The sequence below is a fragment of the Myripristis murdjan genome, chromosome 12, assembly GCF_902150065.1.
Source record: "Myripristis murdjan chromosome 12, fMyrMur1.1, whole genome shotgun sequence".
Taxonomy (NCBI): Eukaryota; Metazoa; Chordata; class Actinopteri; order Holocentriformes; family Holocentridae; genus Myripristis; species Myripristis murdjan.
Genome location: NC_043991.1, coordinates 14,944,135 through 14,959,653, shown reverse-complemented (window position 1 = coordinate 14,959,653; position 15,519 = coordinate 14,944,135). Strand labels below are relative to the sequence as shown.

Genomic DNA, 15,519 nt, shown 5'->3' with positions numbered 1-15,519 from the left:
GGGTTAACCTGGTTAGATGTCTTCATGTCGTATCATTCTTCACTGCTGCTTCATAAGATTTTTTTTTTCACTGGCCAGGTTTTCCTCTTCACCCTCATAACCGTCCCTTTGTGCAGGTGAACCGATACGACTTGATCACTAAGGCTACATGGAGACACTTTGATAGACATGTCAGAGCAGGGCGACATGTCAGGAACCAGACTGATGCCAGCCAGAAGGAGAAGCCTGGGGAGAACGGTGTGATGCTGAGTCTTACTCCATTACTGGAGCGGTGGTGGGGGGTTGGGGTTGGAACCTTAAGAAAAACATATTCATTCCCTTTGGTCTTGCCAAATATTGAGTCCAAGCAAGGCCTGCACACGAAATAAATTTCCAGTATCAGAGCAATTGGACGAGACTGATCAGGAATGAATACTATTTCTCAGAAATTGAATGCATAGAGGGATGCTAGTCAAAACAATAAATTAAGCCCAAGACTACAACCAAGACCAAGGTTAAACTCAAAAAAAGAAAACCTCAGAAATATTTTACCTCGGATTGAATGAATAATTTGCATTGAATTACATGCAAGATGGTTGTTATCTAACCTCCTAGTTGGACTTTATGAAAATATTTCCATTTAAGGTCTGGATGAATTTATTCCATATTTTGAGAGATGACTCAAAAATGATTGGTATTGTAGGTAAGTATAATATTGAATTCTGGTGTGAGCCCACATATGGCTTGTTAGGGCCATAATGTGGCTTGGCTCGTTGACTTCAACATCAAAACGAATGCCAGCCAGCCATGGCCTTCTCTACTCCCAATAATATTAAAATAATACAGTTTTAATTATTTATTTTCACTTCTTAATCTTACATGAACCGACTCCATTGTTAAATGTAGGTTAACAGAGTAGATGGAAAGGATATACCAATACAGTCAGTGTGCTGATGTACCTTGGGGAGATTTTGTTACAGCAGCATTTTGGACAGAGTATTCGTACTGCCTGAGGAAACCTTTGTGTGGAGACACTGATCCATAAACTATTAGGAATGGATCCATTGTGTGTATATACACTAGTAATTGATTCATTTCAGCAGTAACCTAGCCCTGGCTCTGATCAAATGCCTACAGGTGCTGCTTTCTAGAAATGGAAGCCACATAAATTATGCCTCACCTGAACTCTTAAGGCTCGACCAAAACAGTGTCCACTACTTCAAGCATGGGAGAAAAACATGCGCCTGGTCACACTCCTGACTCTGGCCTTCAAAGATAACCTCTCAGGCCGTTCATCACATGTCACATCAATTACTCTTCCTGATGGTTTTTGCACAAGCCTTAAATGCTGGGATGCACTTTGTCAACTCTCTTCATCTATCCTGCAGCGGATGTCTTCAAACCATAGAACTGGAGGTACCCTACAATGTACTCGCTCACCTTTCTGTAGTTAGCAAATCAACACGTTCCTCAAGCCAAAAATGCAAATTGTAGCTCAAATGAAATGTAGACTCTCTCTGAGAGCAAAGGGCAGGTTCTTACGGCCATAATTCTGCTGCTGATTTTTGCCTGTTGGCCCTCCTGTGCCTTCCAATGCAGTCCAGTCCAGGGTAGCATCTGAGGTATGTAACCCCTCCTGCACAGATGTAGGAGCCAGAGCCTCAGGTGAAGAGGATAAAGGAGATTGATAGGCCGGAAACAAATGGCTGGGATTCCGCTATTGGGTACAAGACAATAAACGGGCTTAAGCCACCTTTGTTTCTAAGCCGGCTTTGTTCCCTGAGCACGTTGGTCATGTTCACTGAGGTGGACTTCACATTCTGTCACTCTGAGCTGATGCAGCCCTCCATCTTGGTTCCCTCTCTGAACAACAATCCATCATTTGGTTATGTCACTTTGAAATATAAAGTTCCAGGTGTTATATAACAAGATGGGTGGACAGGGATCGTTCTGAAATCTTGTATGGTATTATTGATTTAAATTTTTATGTATGTCAACTAGTACACCATGAAGCACACTTGAAAATATGTCTGTCTCTGTGACTTAAAGTAAAGGGCGTTTGATATAAATGTACAAGACTATTAATGACAATGTTGCAACTACTTTGCTTTTTGTTGTTAAATAGATGTAAGTTTTCATACTAAGCGTTAGCTAATGAGGTGAAAGAGTTATTTTTCATTTCATTGTGGGTTTAAACTCAGGCAAGCAGCATGATGTTAGTTATGGTTTGGATATATGTATGTGAACTTCCCATAATGATACTGCGTTTTTGTAAAGTGTTGTCCTTGTCATCCTCAGCGTGGCAGTAACTGCTGCTGTGTTACCTTGAGGACAAAGACAATTCTACCAAGGACCCGCACTCAAATGATAAGGAAAGAACCGATGATTTTGCCAGAGCTGCTACCTGCCAACATTTGCTATAACTTTTGTATACATGCTGCCTGATGCACATGATGTTGCTTCTTTTTCCCTATGCTTTCTAGAAAGGGACGTCACATAAATTATTCCTCAGCTGCTCTCTTATGTCTTCACCAAAGCAATGTCCACTACCTCAGGCATCGGAGAAAAATGTGCGCCTGGTCAAGCAGCTGATCCCACTCCTGACACTGGCCTTGGAAGATAACCTCCCGGGGCGTTCGTCACATTACACAACATCGATCACTCTTCCCGATGGTTACTCTTCCTGTTTGCAGCAAAGGATACCAAGACACTCTGCTGTCACCTATTCATTTGTTTAAGGTGAAAAATCATTCCTTTTTGCCATTTGCTGACCAGGTCTGAGCTGAATTACTGTGTTCAGTTGCCTTTATGTGATGACTGAGTTTATTTGGCATGATAAAGCCAGGTAGAGGCTGATCCAAATGCTCAAATTACATAAACTGATATAATTTAATAATTATCTGAGATGATGTTTACCTCCCTCACCACCACCTCTCTCTCCTGAAAGTCAAAGGACATCTAGAGACTGAGCATCTGGGTCCAGAGAATGTGCACAACCCTTAAATGCTGGGATGCACTTTGTCAACTCTCTTCATCTATCCTGCAGCGGATGTCTTCAAACCATAGAACTGGAGGTACCCTACAATGTACTCGCTCACCTTTCTGTAGTTAGCAAATCAACATGTTCCTCAAGCCAAAAATGTAAATTGTAGCTCAAATGAAATGTAGACTCTCTCTGAGAGCAAAGGGCAGGTTCTTACAGCCATAATTCTGCTGCTGATTTTTGCCTGTTGGCCCTCCTGTGCCTTCCAATGCAGTCCAGTCCAGGGTAGCATCTGAGGTATGTAACCCCTCCTGCACAGATGTAGGAGCCAGAGCCTCAGGTGAAGAGGATAAAGGAGATTGATAGGCCGGAAACAAATGGCTGGGATTCCGCTATTGGGTACAAGACAATAAACAGACTTGCGTCACCTTTGTTTCTAAGCCGGCTTTGTTCCCTGAGCACGTTGGTCATGTTCACTGAGGTGGACTTCACATTCTGTCACGCTGAGCTGATGCAGCCCTCCATCTTTGTTCCCTCTCTGAATAATAATCCATCATTTGGTTGTAGGAGCACTTCTTACAAATGTTCAAAGATTCCCACATTCTGATTCTTGAAATAACAAGATTAATTACTGGTTAAAGTTAAGAATAGAAGGCTGCCCTGGTGGTTCACCTTGTACAGCATGCACCATGTAATACTGAGACTTAACTGCAGTGGCCCGGGTTTGAATCCTGCCCAGACCTTTTGCTGGATGTCATTCCGTCTCTCTGCCCTGTCTTTCCTGTCTCTCTCCACTGTGACTGTCTAATAAAGCAGAAATGCCTAACAATTTCATCTTAAAAAAATTTACCTAGCCAACAGTAGTGAATGTTCACTGATAGCCCAGTTGTGTGTGGAGGTTGGTGGGGTCAACATAGCTTGAGCTACCAAAAAACAAACACTGCTCGAGCTTGGATTTCAACTAAAAGTCATGTTGAATGCCCATCCATCATAGAGTGCCAGTCAGGATGCATATTTTTGTCCCAACCCAACCCAAGTCCGAGAGCTTGTCCTCCATCACCAGGTTACATTTACCGCCTGAAATAACCTACGTGTTGCCTTCAATGTCATGTAAACTCCTGCACTATACAGGAAGTTGCCCACAACAGGCAGTAGGTCCATTATTTTAATTTATTTTACACTTGAGTTTCACAAAAATAATGCCAACATGACCAAATGGGACCTATGGGATCTTTTTTTTTTTTTTTTTTTTTTTTTTTTTACCAGAAGATTGTCTTGATTATTCCTTTGTCAACACGTTTCTGCATTAACCTGTATATAGTGAGATTCAGAGCAAGAGATGGAGAAAAAAACAGCATTGTAGTGTAACTCGGAGAGAGAATCGGTGAGCAGTGTTGGTTTCTGTACTGTGACTAAAGCCCTATTGGCATACTTCTCCTTAGCTTTGCTGTAATTTATTAGTTGTGGGCAACTGGAATAGATGAGGCTAAATCACTACATAATTTATCTTGATGGATTTTATAATGTTCTTACTCGGAGATGTCCTTAAGTAGTGGGTCCCTGCACTCACATGTATGCTGTACATGGATGAGGTTCAAGACTGCTGTCCACCTAACACAGGGACACACACACATACACACACACACACTCCCACACACAAAATCTCATTCAACCCCATCCACACCCAAGCCAAAGCACTTGGCTTCACTCCATCGGCCTAAGTGAATGGCTATCGATCCCCTGTACACTTAATCTACTTACCTGCCTCCTTCCCATTCTGCCTGCTGACAGAGGACACTATGGGAACAGAGCAGCATCCCTTGAAGGTGACCCAGCTACCTGGAAAAGCTCTACACTGGGCCACATGAACCTAAGGCCACCCAGGAGAGGCCCAGGCTGAAGACTGACTTATTAATGAGCCTCCCATAAAGATACACTCACCTGTTTCACTGGGTGTTTTGGTCTAATGGATAGATAGATGCACTTTAGTGATCACAAACTGGGAAATTCTAGATAGATACAAGCTGATAAATACTCTCAGACCAAATTAGAAATTAGAAATTAGAAACGTTCTGTATAGCCTACAATAAATGAGCCGAGTATGAAACAATGGCCGATACACTACATATTAGCTCCAAGCAAGTGTTTAGGCCATAATCCTGAAAAATTAGCCCGTACAGTAAAAAAAAAAAAAAAAAAAAAAAAAACACTGAACAAAATAACATTCCTGTGTTGCAGCAGCAGGTTATCTAGACATTACACAGGAGGACATAAAATATACCTTTCAGCACTAGAAAAATAAACTCGAAAAATAAACACAACAAATAACAAAATAAAATAAAATATCTGGACATAAAGAATATAAGAAAAAACCATGCATACACTTGTGCAATAAAAATTTTAAAAATATCTATAGAACAGAATATATATGTACATGTGTGTATATAGATAGACAGATAGATAGATGTGTGTGTCAATATGATCTATATGTATATATAAAAATGGATAGATATATATGTATCAAATAAGATATATCAAATTGTGTAATATGACCTAAAGAATATACTAATAAATATGAAATAGCTACAAATCAACATAGGATAACATATTGTACTATATATTTTATGCAGTGCAGGGATGCAGGTTTTAAACAGGTTGTGCTACACAGCTGAGGCATTTGTCTTTACCTCTTTGAAGGTGTGAAGGAAAAAACAAATCCTTGTAGCATGTATGATGGGACGGATGTTGGCCTCCCCTCTGCAGCCAGCACCCTTCAGGGCTTTGATCTTCTCCACAGCAGTTCAATCTGTGTCTCAGCTGTGGGAAAGAGCAGTGGGGCTTAACAGGACAGAGCCCAAACAGACCACAGTTAGATAGCAGGTGCTGGAGCCGTGACCTTCCCATCCCGGGCCAGCATTCCTGCCTGTCAGACCCCCCGGGTCTGTGCATGCGCTGTCTCCAGCCACACCATCTGCAGCTGTTTGCCCCGCTGTACTTCGTTCAAATGGAAGAGTGTCCGAAACACTTCAAGCACTCATCGATGACACCGCAGTACCACAGCAGCTTTGATTGATAAAGATAAACTCCTGCAAAGCCATGTTGTTTGTCGCTGTGCTAATCCTCACACCCCTCGGCTAGAGAAACAATACATAAAGAGCTGAGGGCTTGCAGTCCAGGGTTATGTCCTCAGGCACCCCAGTCAAACAGATGGCCAGCTTCACACTGAATCTCACATCACTGTCCCGGGTCTTTGGGGTTTCAAACTCAGAGGTGAGGCAGATGATAACCAGCCCTGACTCTTTATCTTAAGTGTGACAGCAGGAGACCCCACAAATACAATCTTGGAGGCTTTGATGTGCTCTAGGATGCTTCTTTGGGAATTTTAACAATGTGTGTGTGTGTGAGAGAGAGAGAGAGAGAGAGTGAGAGTGGGAGAGAGTGGGAGAAGGAGAAAGAAAGAGAGAGAGAATGTGTGCATTTTTGTGCACCCACATTGATTTTACACACCTGTTAGTGGCCTATCTTGCTCACTGTTGCATCACTTTGCTTTGCACACAGCTTGAGGAAAATTTGATTGCTGATAAAACAAAGGCAATGGCTTCAATCACTGTCACTAGATTTGTCTCCGTTTAAAGTGGAGAATCCTGTGTGTAGAGGACTAATCTGGTCCCCGTCCTCTCTACACCTCTTATCGCAAGCAGCCAGCGATCTCCACGTCTCAGCGACCCAATGTACTGGGAAATCACTTCATCACTTATTCAGTCTAATACACATGGTATATGTCAGCGAGACTAATATTACATCCTCGACTAGTGTCAGGGTAACTTAAATCAACAGTCTGGGCCAACATTATAAACCAATACTTTTATACTGCCATCGTTTGCTATGCCTCACCCTGCAACATGTGCTCTAATACCCAAGAAAAATGACGGAGACACTTGGCAGCGGAGAGATAAACATCTACAAAGCTGTGTGTGACGAGTCAAGTGCTGTCTTAGGCAAGTCCTTCGCTTTAAATGCCTCATCGTCTGCAGGATTTGTGGCTAACCTTTTTGTAGGACCCGTAGCACATGCGGCGGGCGGTTTGCATTCCCCAAGAAAAAGGCTTGTTTTCGTGCGCTAGACTCACGCTAGACTGAGTTATCGCCTACACGTGTGCACATGCAATGGTGTGCTTATGTTTGTGTGAGGCACCCTAACAGCCAAACTGTGGGCTGACAGGTCGTCTGCAGTTGCGGAATCCCTCGGCCTGAACTCCATCACCTTTTTTTTTTTCCTTTCTTTTCCCCCTTCAGCTCTGCAGTGTAGGACTAATGTAATCACAGACCCCTGCAGACTGCCAGCGCGGGAGACAGAAGCTGGGCCAGACATACAGGTATTCTAAACTGGTTACATTAGACCAAACAGGCCATCTGTCTCCCTCTGTAATTGGAAACCCTGGATTAGACGGAGAGGGTGGTGTTTCCCGGCCAAGTGGGCTAGTTACTGTTTATTTGGAATTAATTACCAAGGAGAGTGGAAACCTCACAGCTCCCTAAGAGCGAATCCAGACACTTGAGGCCGGGGTGAGAGTAAGGAGAGTTCCATACCAACGCCATGGCAACAGAGATGGGACAATTTGGAGAGATGTTTGACACTCACTGTTCAGATTAGCCTCCAGTCAATGATAAAGGTTGTTCCACCCTATTTTTCCATCACCTGCTTGAATGTCAAATTATGATACAGCCGTGTAAGACGAACAAAAGCCTTTGCAAACTTTGAGCTGGTCACCCTAAACTGAGAAAGTGAATGGATGGACTTGTTCAGAGGAGGTAACGGGTATCCTGGTACTGAGCCATTAGCTGCTCTGACATGATGGGTGCTTTCCAAGAGTTAAGTGAAAAGGCCGGAGTATATATCACTTAAAGCCTGTGAGAAAAGAGCACCCACCCTAATACTAACACTTCTCATGTGATCCTTAATGTATGTTGTGCTTTTTTTTTTCCTCAAAGGATGACTGTGTGCATGACTATAAAGGTGGTTCAGACATTTTTAAGTGTTTTGACATGCAGGCGGGGAGGGAAAAAAGGAGTCCACTCATCCCAAGTCTCTTTAGAAGCTGCTCTTTTTATTGTATCTACTTTAAAAAAAAAAAAAAAAAAAAAAAAAAGGTTGGTGAAGGGCCATATTTCACTGCATTTTTCACTATGCTAAATTTCAGTTTGCATGCAGTGAAATAAATGTACGACAAGTGACACAATGCAATAAATTAGCATATAACTTACATTTGAAAAAAAAAAAAAATTAGTAACAGTGTACCAACATTAATACTGAATATAAAATATACGCAACTAATCACATGATGCTTCTCATTTCTCTCTTGCACTTTAGGTACAGGTATAAGCAATGTGACATTCAAACATCCAAGTTCACAGCAATGAGTACCAGTTTGACTGAGCATTTCTTTTCTTTTCTTTTTTTTTTTTCTGGAGGCTCCTTATCCCATAGCCAGTAGATGAGTACGAGAAACAAGTCGTGAAGCCCAGCATTTTGAGTTCAATAAATTTTCAAACGCCTCTCAGCATCCAATGTCTTTTCCCGATTGCCTGATTCAAGGTTTGGTAACCAATGAAATCCACCTGACATTGTTATACTGAAGGTGGCTACAAAAATGTAGCAGCAGCAAAATAAAAATTAGCATAGTTGTTAACAGTTCCGATGTGATCCTTGCAGCCTCCTACATTGCGTCTCTCGCTCGTTCAAGGATTCCACGGTCCTACCTCCGTAGCAAGTGTGATGTTGAAGATTCATCGGTGTTCCCTTTCACAACCCCAAAGCCAGCAGCAATGTCACTTACAGGGTATAGGGAGCATCAATTATTTGACACCACAAGACAGAAAACGACTGGGTGAAGGTCCTTTTGTTGGTAGCACAAACAACAATGAACTGTAACAATGAAAATTCCCAGTGTGAGGTAAGAACAGATATAAACAAAACAATTACATGACCAGCATCAACCAACAGAGATATTGACAAGGATATTATTTCATATTGTTTAGATCCAGCCTCACTTCTATGCTCACTGGAGAGTGGTGGTTGGAAGCACCCGCTTGATAGCACCAGAAGCCTGGGAAGGCCATAACCTCGGAGCAGAACAGGAGGAAAGGAAGAGGTAAACACAGTACTCCATGGGAATTAAAAAATAGAGGAGGTGGGGGGGGGGGCAAGCACCATTGAGTAGGCTGTTTTGTCTTTTACTGTTGATCTTCCCTCAGTAAGAGTAGATGAGGGACAGAGGAGATGAGAGGAAAGGGAAAGTGGATGAGGGGGTAACTCTATCTGGGGGTAGTCTGCAGACCGGATCTGCGTGGTCTGGCAACTTATCCACATTGAATGTGATGTGATGTGTGTGTGTGTGTGTGTGTGTGTGTGTGTTTCATACTGGCCCCTTACAGAGTCTTCACTTGCCGCTGAACTGCAAAAATATCAAGGGATGTTTAATTATAGAAACTGACATTATCCAGTGAGAGAAGGATAAAGTGTAGTGATTGCATTGTGAGTCTAATAAATTTATCCACCACAACGAGCCACCTCAAATGACTGAATGTGGTCCTTCAAAATGAATCCTTCAATAGGGAACTGAAAGCCCCGGCATGGCATGATTAGTAAAGGCCAGTCTGGTTACAATAAGTGTTTATCATGGCCCAGGCACTGTCTGACAAACTCTTCAAACTACTTTAGACTAATGGGCAGGGCTGACCGACTTCAGGTCAGCTTTTAAGGAGAGCGTTAAGAACTAAGGGACCCCCCTTGGGAAAGGAGAAAAACAAAAGATTTAAAAAGGAAAATCCTCCTAATCCTATAACCACCTAGTATTTTCTGGTCCTCGATTAACATCATATATAATATACAAATCCTTACATACAGTAAAGTAGCAACAGCATATAAGGGTTTAAAGTATGTAACTGGTTGTAAATGACTACAGTATGTAAGGATTTATAGTATGTAACATTTTCATTCCAGCACAGAAACATTGAATATGAACGCGATCACATTACATTCCCTTCCATGACAGTAGGCTATCTGACGAAAACATGACAGGAGGACAACGTCTCAACTATGTTTTGAATTGTACAATAAATATACAGTACATTGATGGGGGTTTGTCATATGGAAGTATCTGAGCGGTAATTGGCAAAGTATTTACACAAAAGTGCACCGGAGCCAAAGTCTGTCTGCCAATAGCACCATCACAGTTGTCCCGAGATGGGGGGGTGGGGGGGCGACGCGAAGATAACCTTCTGCTCCCATCCCATCTCTTCTATCAAGGAATTATCCTCTCCATCCCTCCGTCCCCAGGGTACATCCTCTGTGTGTGATGTGTCCAGCACTTTGGATTCATAAAACAACAAACCAACGACAAGAAGGAAGACTAACAATGATATCAATAATTATTATTATAATAAAAAATAACATCACTAACAATCATCTTCCAAGTTCCACTTCACAGAAGTGAAATTTAAAAAAAAAAACAAAAAAAAAACGGATGTGTCAGCATGTGGGCTGAGCAGTGGTTTGGATTCCACCATGATGGAGGGCAGGAGGAGCAGGTGTGATAAACAAGCGAATCCTTCCTTCTCTCTTCTCTCGTTGCCCCCCAGTGTTAATCTCTTTTGTCTCTCTGTCCACTGGTCCGGCGCTTTCAGTCGGCCCTGCTTTTTTTTCCTCTCCCTTTCAGTGCCGTCTCAGCCTCCCTCCATCTTTCTCTCGCTCTCTCTTGGTTCTCTTGCTCTGTCTCTCGCGCGCGATCCAAGGGTCAGTGTCCCTGGCACGTCTTGCAGCACATCTGTCTGAAGTACGCACGGCTGCAGAACTTGAACTTCAGCACCAGCGGGCAGTAGGCCACTTTGTTTACATCTTTGCATTCTGGAGACGGAGAGACACATGAGACAGAAGCTTTGCTTAGAGAAAGATGATACAACAAAAGTGTAAAAGGGAGCAAACGTTAAACACATTTTTAAGTTGCTGTATAATTCCTGGATACCTTCAGCTGTACGGGTTTGTATTTTTGTCATGCAAGTGAAACTATAGTAAACTACACTTACACCACATTCGGTAGGTCTCTCCTTTTCAGAGGTGACCTGTTATATGAGGGCTCATCAACCTCCCTCACGCTTCAACAGAGCAATACTCTGCAACTATACTTGGATGCAGAGACCAAGACTGAGACAGATCCTGGCCTCATTCACTACCCGGGCTGCCTGCCATCCCTACAATGCACACACATACACGCACTCACACAAACACACACTCACACACACACACACACATACAAACTGCTTGCTGGACAGGCAGTGCTCTAAATGCCTTATCACGATCAGAGTGTCTTCCCTTATTAGGCTTTGGCCCCTGCCTTCACAGAGCCAAATGAAACGAGACGTTGCCTCACTGCTGTCCGTAAAGGAACAATTAGCCTACAGCTAATCCCATTAGCCAGCCTGTAAACGCTGCTCACGTTTTCCATTCAGGCTAATCGAAAGGCCCTTCTCTATGCATCTGAATAGCCATCCATCATGTGTAAGTGTATATGGAGGGTTGAGCTGTTTTGCTTTGACCAAGAGCCAACTTCACTGGAAAGATTAATGTAGCTGGCAAAGTTTAGGGGAGTGTGTCATCCAAGCATGTTTAGGTCATAGTAGAAGAGTGAAGATGAAGATAGAGACAGTTTATAACCTTTTCAGCCGGAGCTGTGTGTGTAAGTGTTCACACTGCTCCTATAACATACGCCTTTGCATTGTAAAGAGACTTATATAGAAACCCACGGCCAGCGACGACCCTCTTTCTTCATGACTGCGATGAAAACAACTTGTCACACCGACAAGCTGAGCCAGCGCTATTAAAACGTGATGGCAGACGAGTGTACATGTGTGTATGTGCACGTTGTCATCTCACCGTCGCCGTTGGAGATGGGCGTGGCGTCACACTTGCTCTCGCACTGTTGCATGGTGGTTGGTCGGAGGGACTCTGCACACTCATTGGATGGCTGACCCGTGTAAGACAAACACTGCACCGTCCTCATCTGCTGGCCCAGGCCGCACTGCGCCGAACACTGAGAAAGGAAAACATTCAAACAAAAATTATCATTAGTTTGCAATGCAAAGGTTAATGTATGAAGGAGTATATTCAGCTGAGTGGGTGGAGAGTCTGTGCTTCCTTATGCCACTAAAGGGCCACTCAGCCATTCTGAGTAATCGCTCCAAATACACTGCACTACTTGATCCAATCAACCAATCACCAGGGACAGAGGTAGCGAGCAGATATAGCCAACAAAAGTCACCTCTCTCTCTCTCTCCCCGCTTTTTTTTCATGAACTGATTAAACTGACAGGCTGTCGGTGACTCTGTCTCCAAGTCTGCTTATCTAGCAGTTCGGGAGGCAATGTGTGAAACGAGGTAAGCTGACATGGCCAAGATCTTTAATTAGAGTTATCAGGTCAACTGTTGCTCTGCGACAGAGAAACAAGGTTTTCCATATACAATTACAAACAAATAAAAGGCAAAATTGTGTTCATGTGTGTAGAGGAGAAACACAGAGAGAGAGAGAGAGAGAGAGAGAGAGAGAGAGAGAGAGAGAGAGAGAGAGAAAGGGAGTCAGACATACATGAAATTTGCCTCGTGTTTGGCTTTGGTTGACCCCAGTTTGGTCTGCGGATCAGCTGAGCTACACTACATGGCTACAAGAGACTAAAGCAAATCGCATAAAATTTAATTATAAGGCCAAGACAACAGTTCTCCGCATTCTTGTTTCCGCTGAAGCCTGTCTTTGTGACGAATGTTCTTTAAGTATAGCTCACGCTGCAGCAGGTAAACACTTCACAGTCAAACAATCGGTGCTCTGCGAGCAAAACAACAGCCACCGATGAAGTGGAAATCTGTGCTGCCATAATTACTCTGCACATTCAGTGCTTTTGGAAGCACTGAGACACAGCACACCTGTCAGCCATCGCTATGTGTGAGGATGAGTGTGTGCGCCTGTGTGCAAGTGTGTGACGATGAACCCCGGCCATCAACAAATGGCTGGCCAGGGAACTACCAGGCTTTCCGTCACCTTAAATGAGCCTCTATGGAAACCTCAGATCAGTGGGCCTGCATGTCATCCCTTCCCAATTAGAGAGCCTTTATTAGGGCCCGCTGCCGGCCATGACAGATGGTGTACGTCAATGGCGGGACTTAAGTGGGATTTGAACCAGTGACCTTTTGGCCTGGGAGACCAGAGACTTGCTAGCTCGCAAACAATCTCCTCTTTCTGACGCTTTAGACAGCGAGCCAGTGTGGGACAGCGGCAGAGAGGGTGAAGCTTGTAATTATGGCAAAAAAAAAAAAAAGAAGAAGTGAGGAGAGAGAGGGGGGTAAGTGAGGGAGTTACAAACACCTCTCCAGTGCATGAGAAAGTGCTGTGTAAGAGCAGACCACAGCTGTGCTCTGTGAGGCATTAACCTTGGCAGGGCACGGTGAGGACCCCTCTCTTTGATGGACAGCGCTGAGGTTATCACTCAGGTCTGTTTTGCTTATGAGGGTCATTGGCACTGATTGAATTGTAAGCAGTGCGTGTTGATGTTTGTGCGCGGGAACACATATGGCCATTGTGAGAGGAGGCCAACAAAGAGCTATGACCTAGACTGCCTGACTATCAACCTCTGACTCCTGACCTCAAAAACACAGCAGAGCCGTGACATCACCAAAAGCTCTGCTCAAGTCTAATCAGAGCATCAGACAGCAGAGGGACAAACACTCTCTCTCCTGCGCCACCATCTTCTAAACATTTAAGTACACTGTTTAAAATTCCCTTTTTACGCTAACTTATCATGAATTGCGCAAAACTAACATGTCACGCTTTTTATAGATATAACTTTGTCTGACACATGTTTTTCTGGCAGTCCCTTATCGACACAAGCCAACTGTGCTGTAAAGTGTTCAGCAGCTTTGCCGAGCGCACTGAGTCACAGCAGGGTTCGCCTAAGAATCCTCCCCTTTGGTCTTCCTCTAAATCGTGTTCCTGGAAGTGACACAGAGGCCTTGTCTGAAGCGGAGATAAACTTCAAACAGCGAGGAGGATATTACTGCCACTGATCACACACTCCAAGCCTGCTGAAACATTTGTACTTACACACGCGACGTGCGCGCACTTGCACGTGCTCACGACGCACACACACGTCACGATCGTGCTTGGGACCCCAGCGTGTTATCCAAGTGTAAATTATACTGACCATGCACCAGCATATGGAATCTATCTGTTGCATCTTTTTTCTATTACGCGTTCAATCTATCTTTCTAAAGGATTGTACTGCACACGTGGAGAGCTCAGAGAAGCCTCTTGCTGAAATTGTTGCTTATTCCAAAAATAATAACCACTCTGTCCTCACAACATGTCATGATGTGAAAGAGGTGATCGTTTTACCTGTCCCCATTCCCCGGGGATCCATCGAGGAGGCGGGCAGCGTCCTAAACTGCAGCGGATCCTGACAGGCGGCTTGTTGTGGCTGGGGCAGTGGGCAGGGGGGAAGGTCTTGGTCAGGTCACTACTCTTGCACAAGACGATACGATGCTTAAAGCCAGGGCCGCATTTAGGAGTGCACTAAGGAGAGAGGAGTGAGAAGAGATGCAACTGACTTCATATTTTTTCTTTAGGGCAACCAGTTACTTTCAGTGAAGTGTTTGAAGCCTGTACATTGTATATATTATATCTCTATTCCACTTACTTTAAAAGCAGGTAAATGATGCTTTTGTACAGCAATAAATAGGGCATCAGCTGTGAAGGGGAGTGTCAACTTATGGCCACACCAGAAAGATTTAAAAGAGAAGAAAAGGGGCTATATTCCCTCACCTCTGACCAATCCAGAGTGACCCACTGCGGTGGGCACGACTGATTGTTGCATGACTCTCGCTCGATCGGCCGGTGGGTGAGACAGTGGGTGTCCTCCAACGTCTCCTCCTCGGCAGGGCCGATCTTCCTGATGCATAAGACCGTCCTTGTCCTCATCCCCCCGTCACATGTCTTTCCACACTCCGACCAGTCTCCGATAAACCACCTAGAAGAATGAAACAACAAAACTGAAGTCCGCTTTGTGCAGCAGAATCAAAGCCAACAACGGGCTTTGCTCCTAATGAAGATTGTCGCTGATGGTATCCTCTGTGCCAGTGCTTTACTCTCTGCGTAGACTTGATTACACTTGCAGCATAATGGCCACATTGCTCAGCTAGTATTGTGCAGAATTATGCTACATTTGAGTGGAGCATTGCAACATCATACTGCGTGAGCAATCTGATTTTAAGTGTGCCGCTGTGTCCTAAAATCAACAATTTGATCAAATTTTCGAAAAGTATTGTAAACAGAACCATCACCCGGACAACGCCTCTTAATCTTACACCTTTTAGCCAGACGTCATGAAAACACGAGCGATGCAGATTAATGAACCCTTCTGCCTCAGGGGTAAGCCATGGCAACAACCGTGTTGTGGAGCGAGCGTGTTTCAGCGTCCTGTGCCGTGTCTTGCCAGGCCAGTGAGCTGCTGATTTACA

At 43.9% G+C, this 15,519-nt stretch overlaps 1 protein-coding gene across 1 annotated transcript in view; it reads right to left on the bottom strand.

The window, feature by feature from the left end:
• Nucleotides 1-10,757: 10,757 nt before the first annotated feature.
• Nucleotides 10,758-15,519, bottom strand: part of adamts6 (ADAM metallopeptidase with thrombospondin type 1 motif, 6) — a 53,738-nt gene continuing 48,976 nt past the window's right edge. Inside the window, exons 21-24 of the mRNA XM_030065506.1 lie at nucleotides 14,825-15,029; nucleotides 14,399-14,575; nucleotides 11,894-12,050; nucleotides 10,758-10,867 (exon numbers count right to left, since the gene is read on the bottom strand). Coding sequence (XP_029921366.1) covers nucleotides 10,758-10,867; nucleotides 11,894-12,050; nucleotides 14,399-14,575; nucleotides 14,825-15,029 — 649 coding nt within the window. The remainder of the gene's footprint in view (nucleotides 10,868-11,893; nucleotides 12,051-14,398; nucleotides 14,576-14,824; nucleotides 15,030-15,519) is intronic.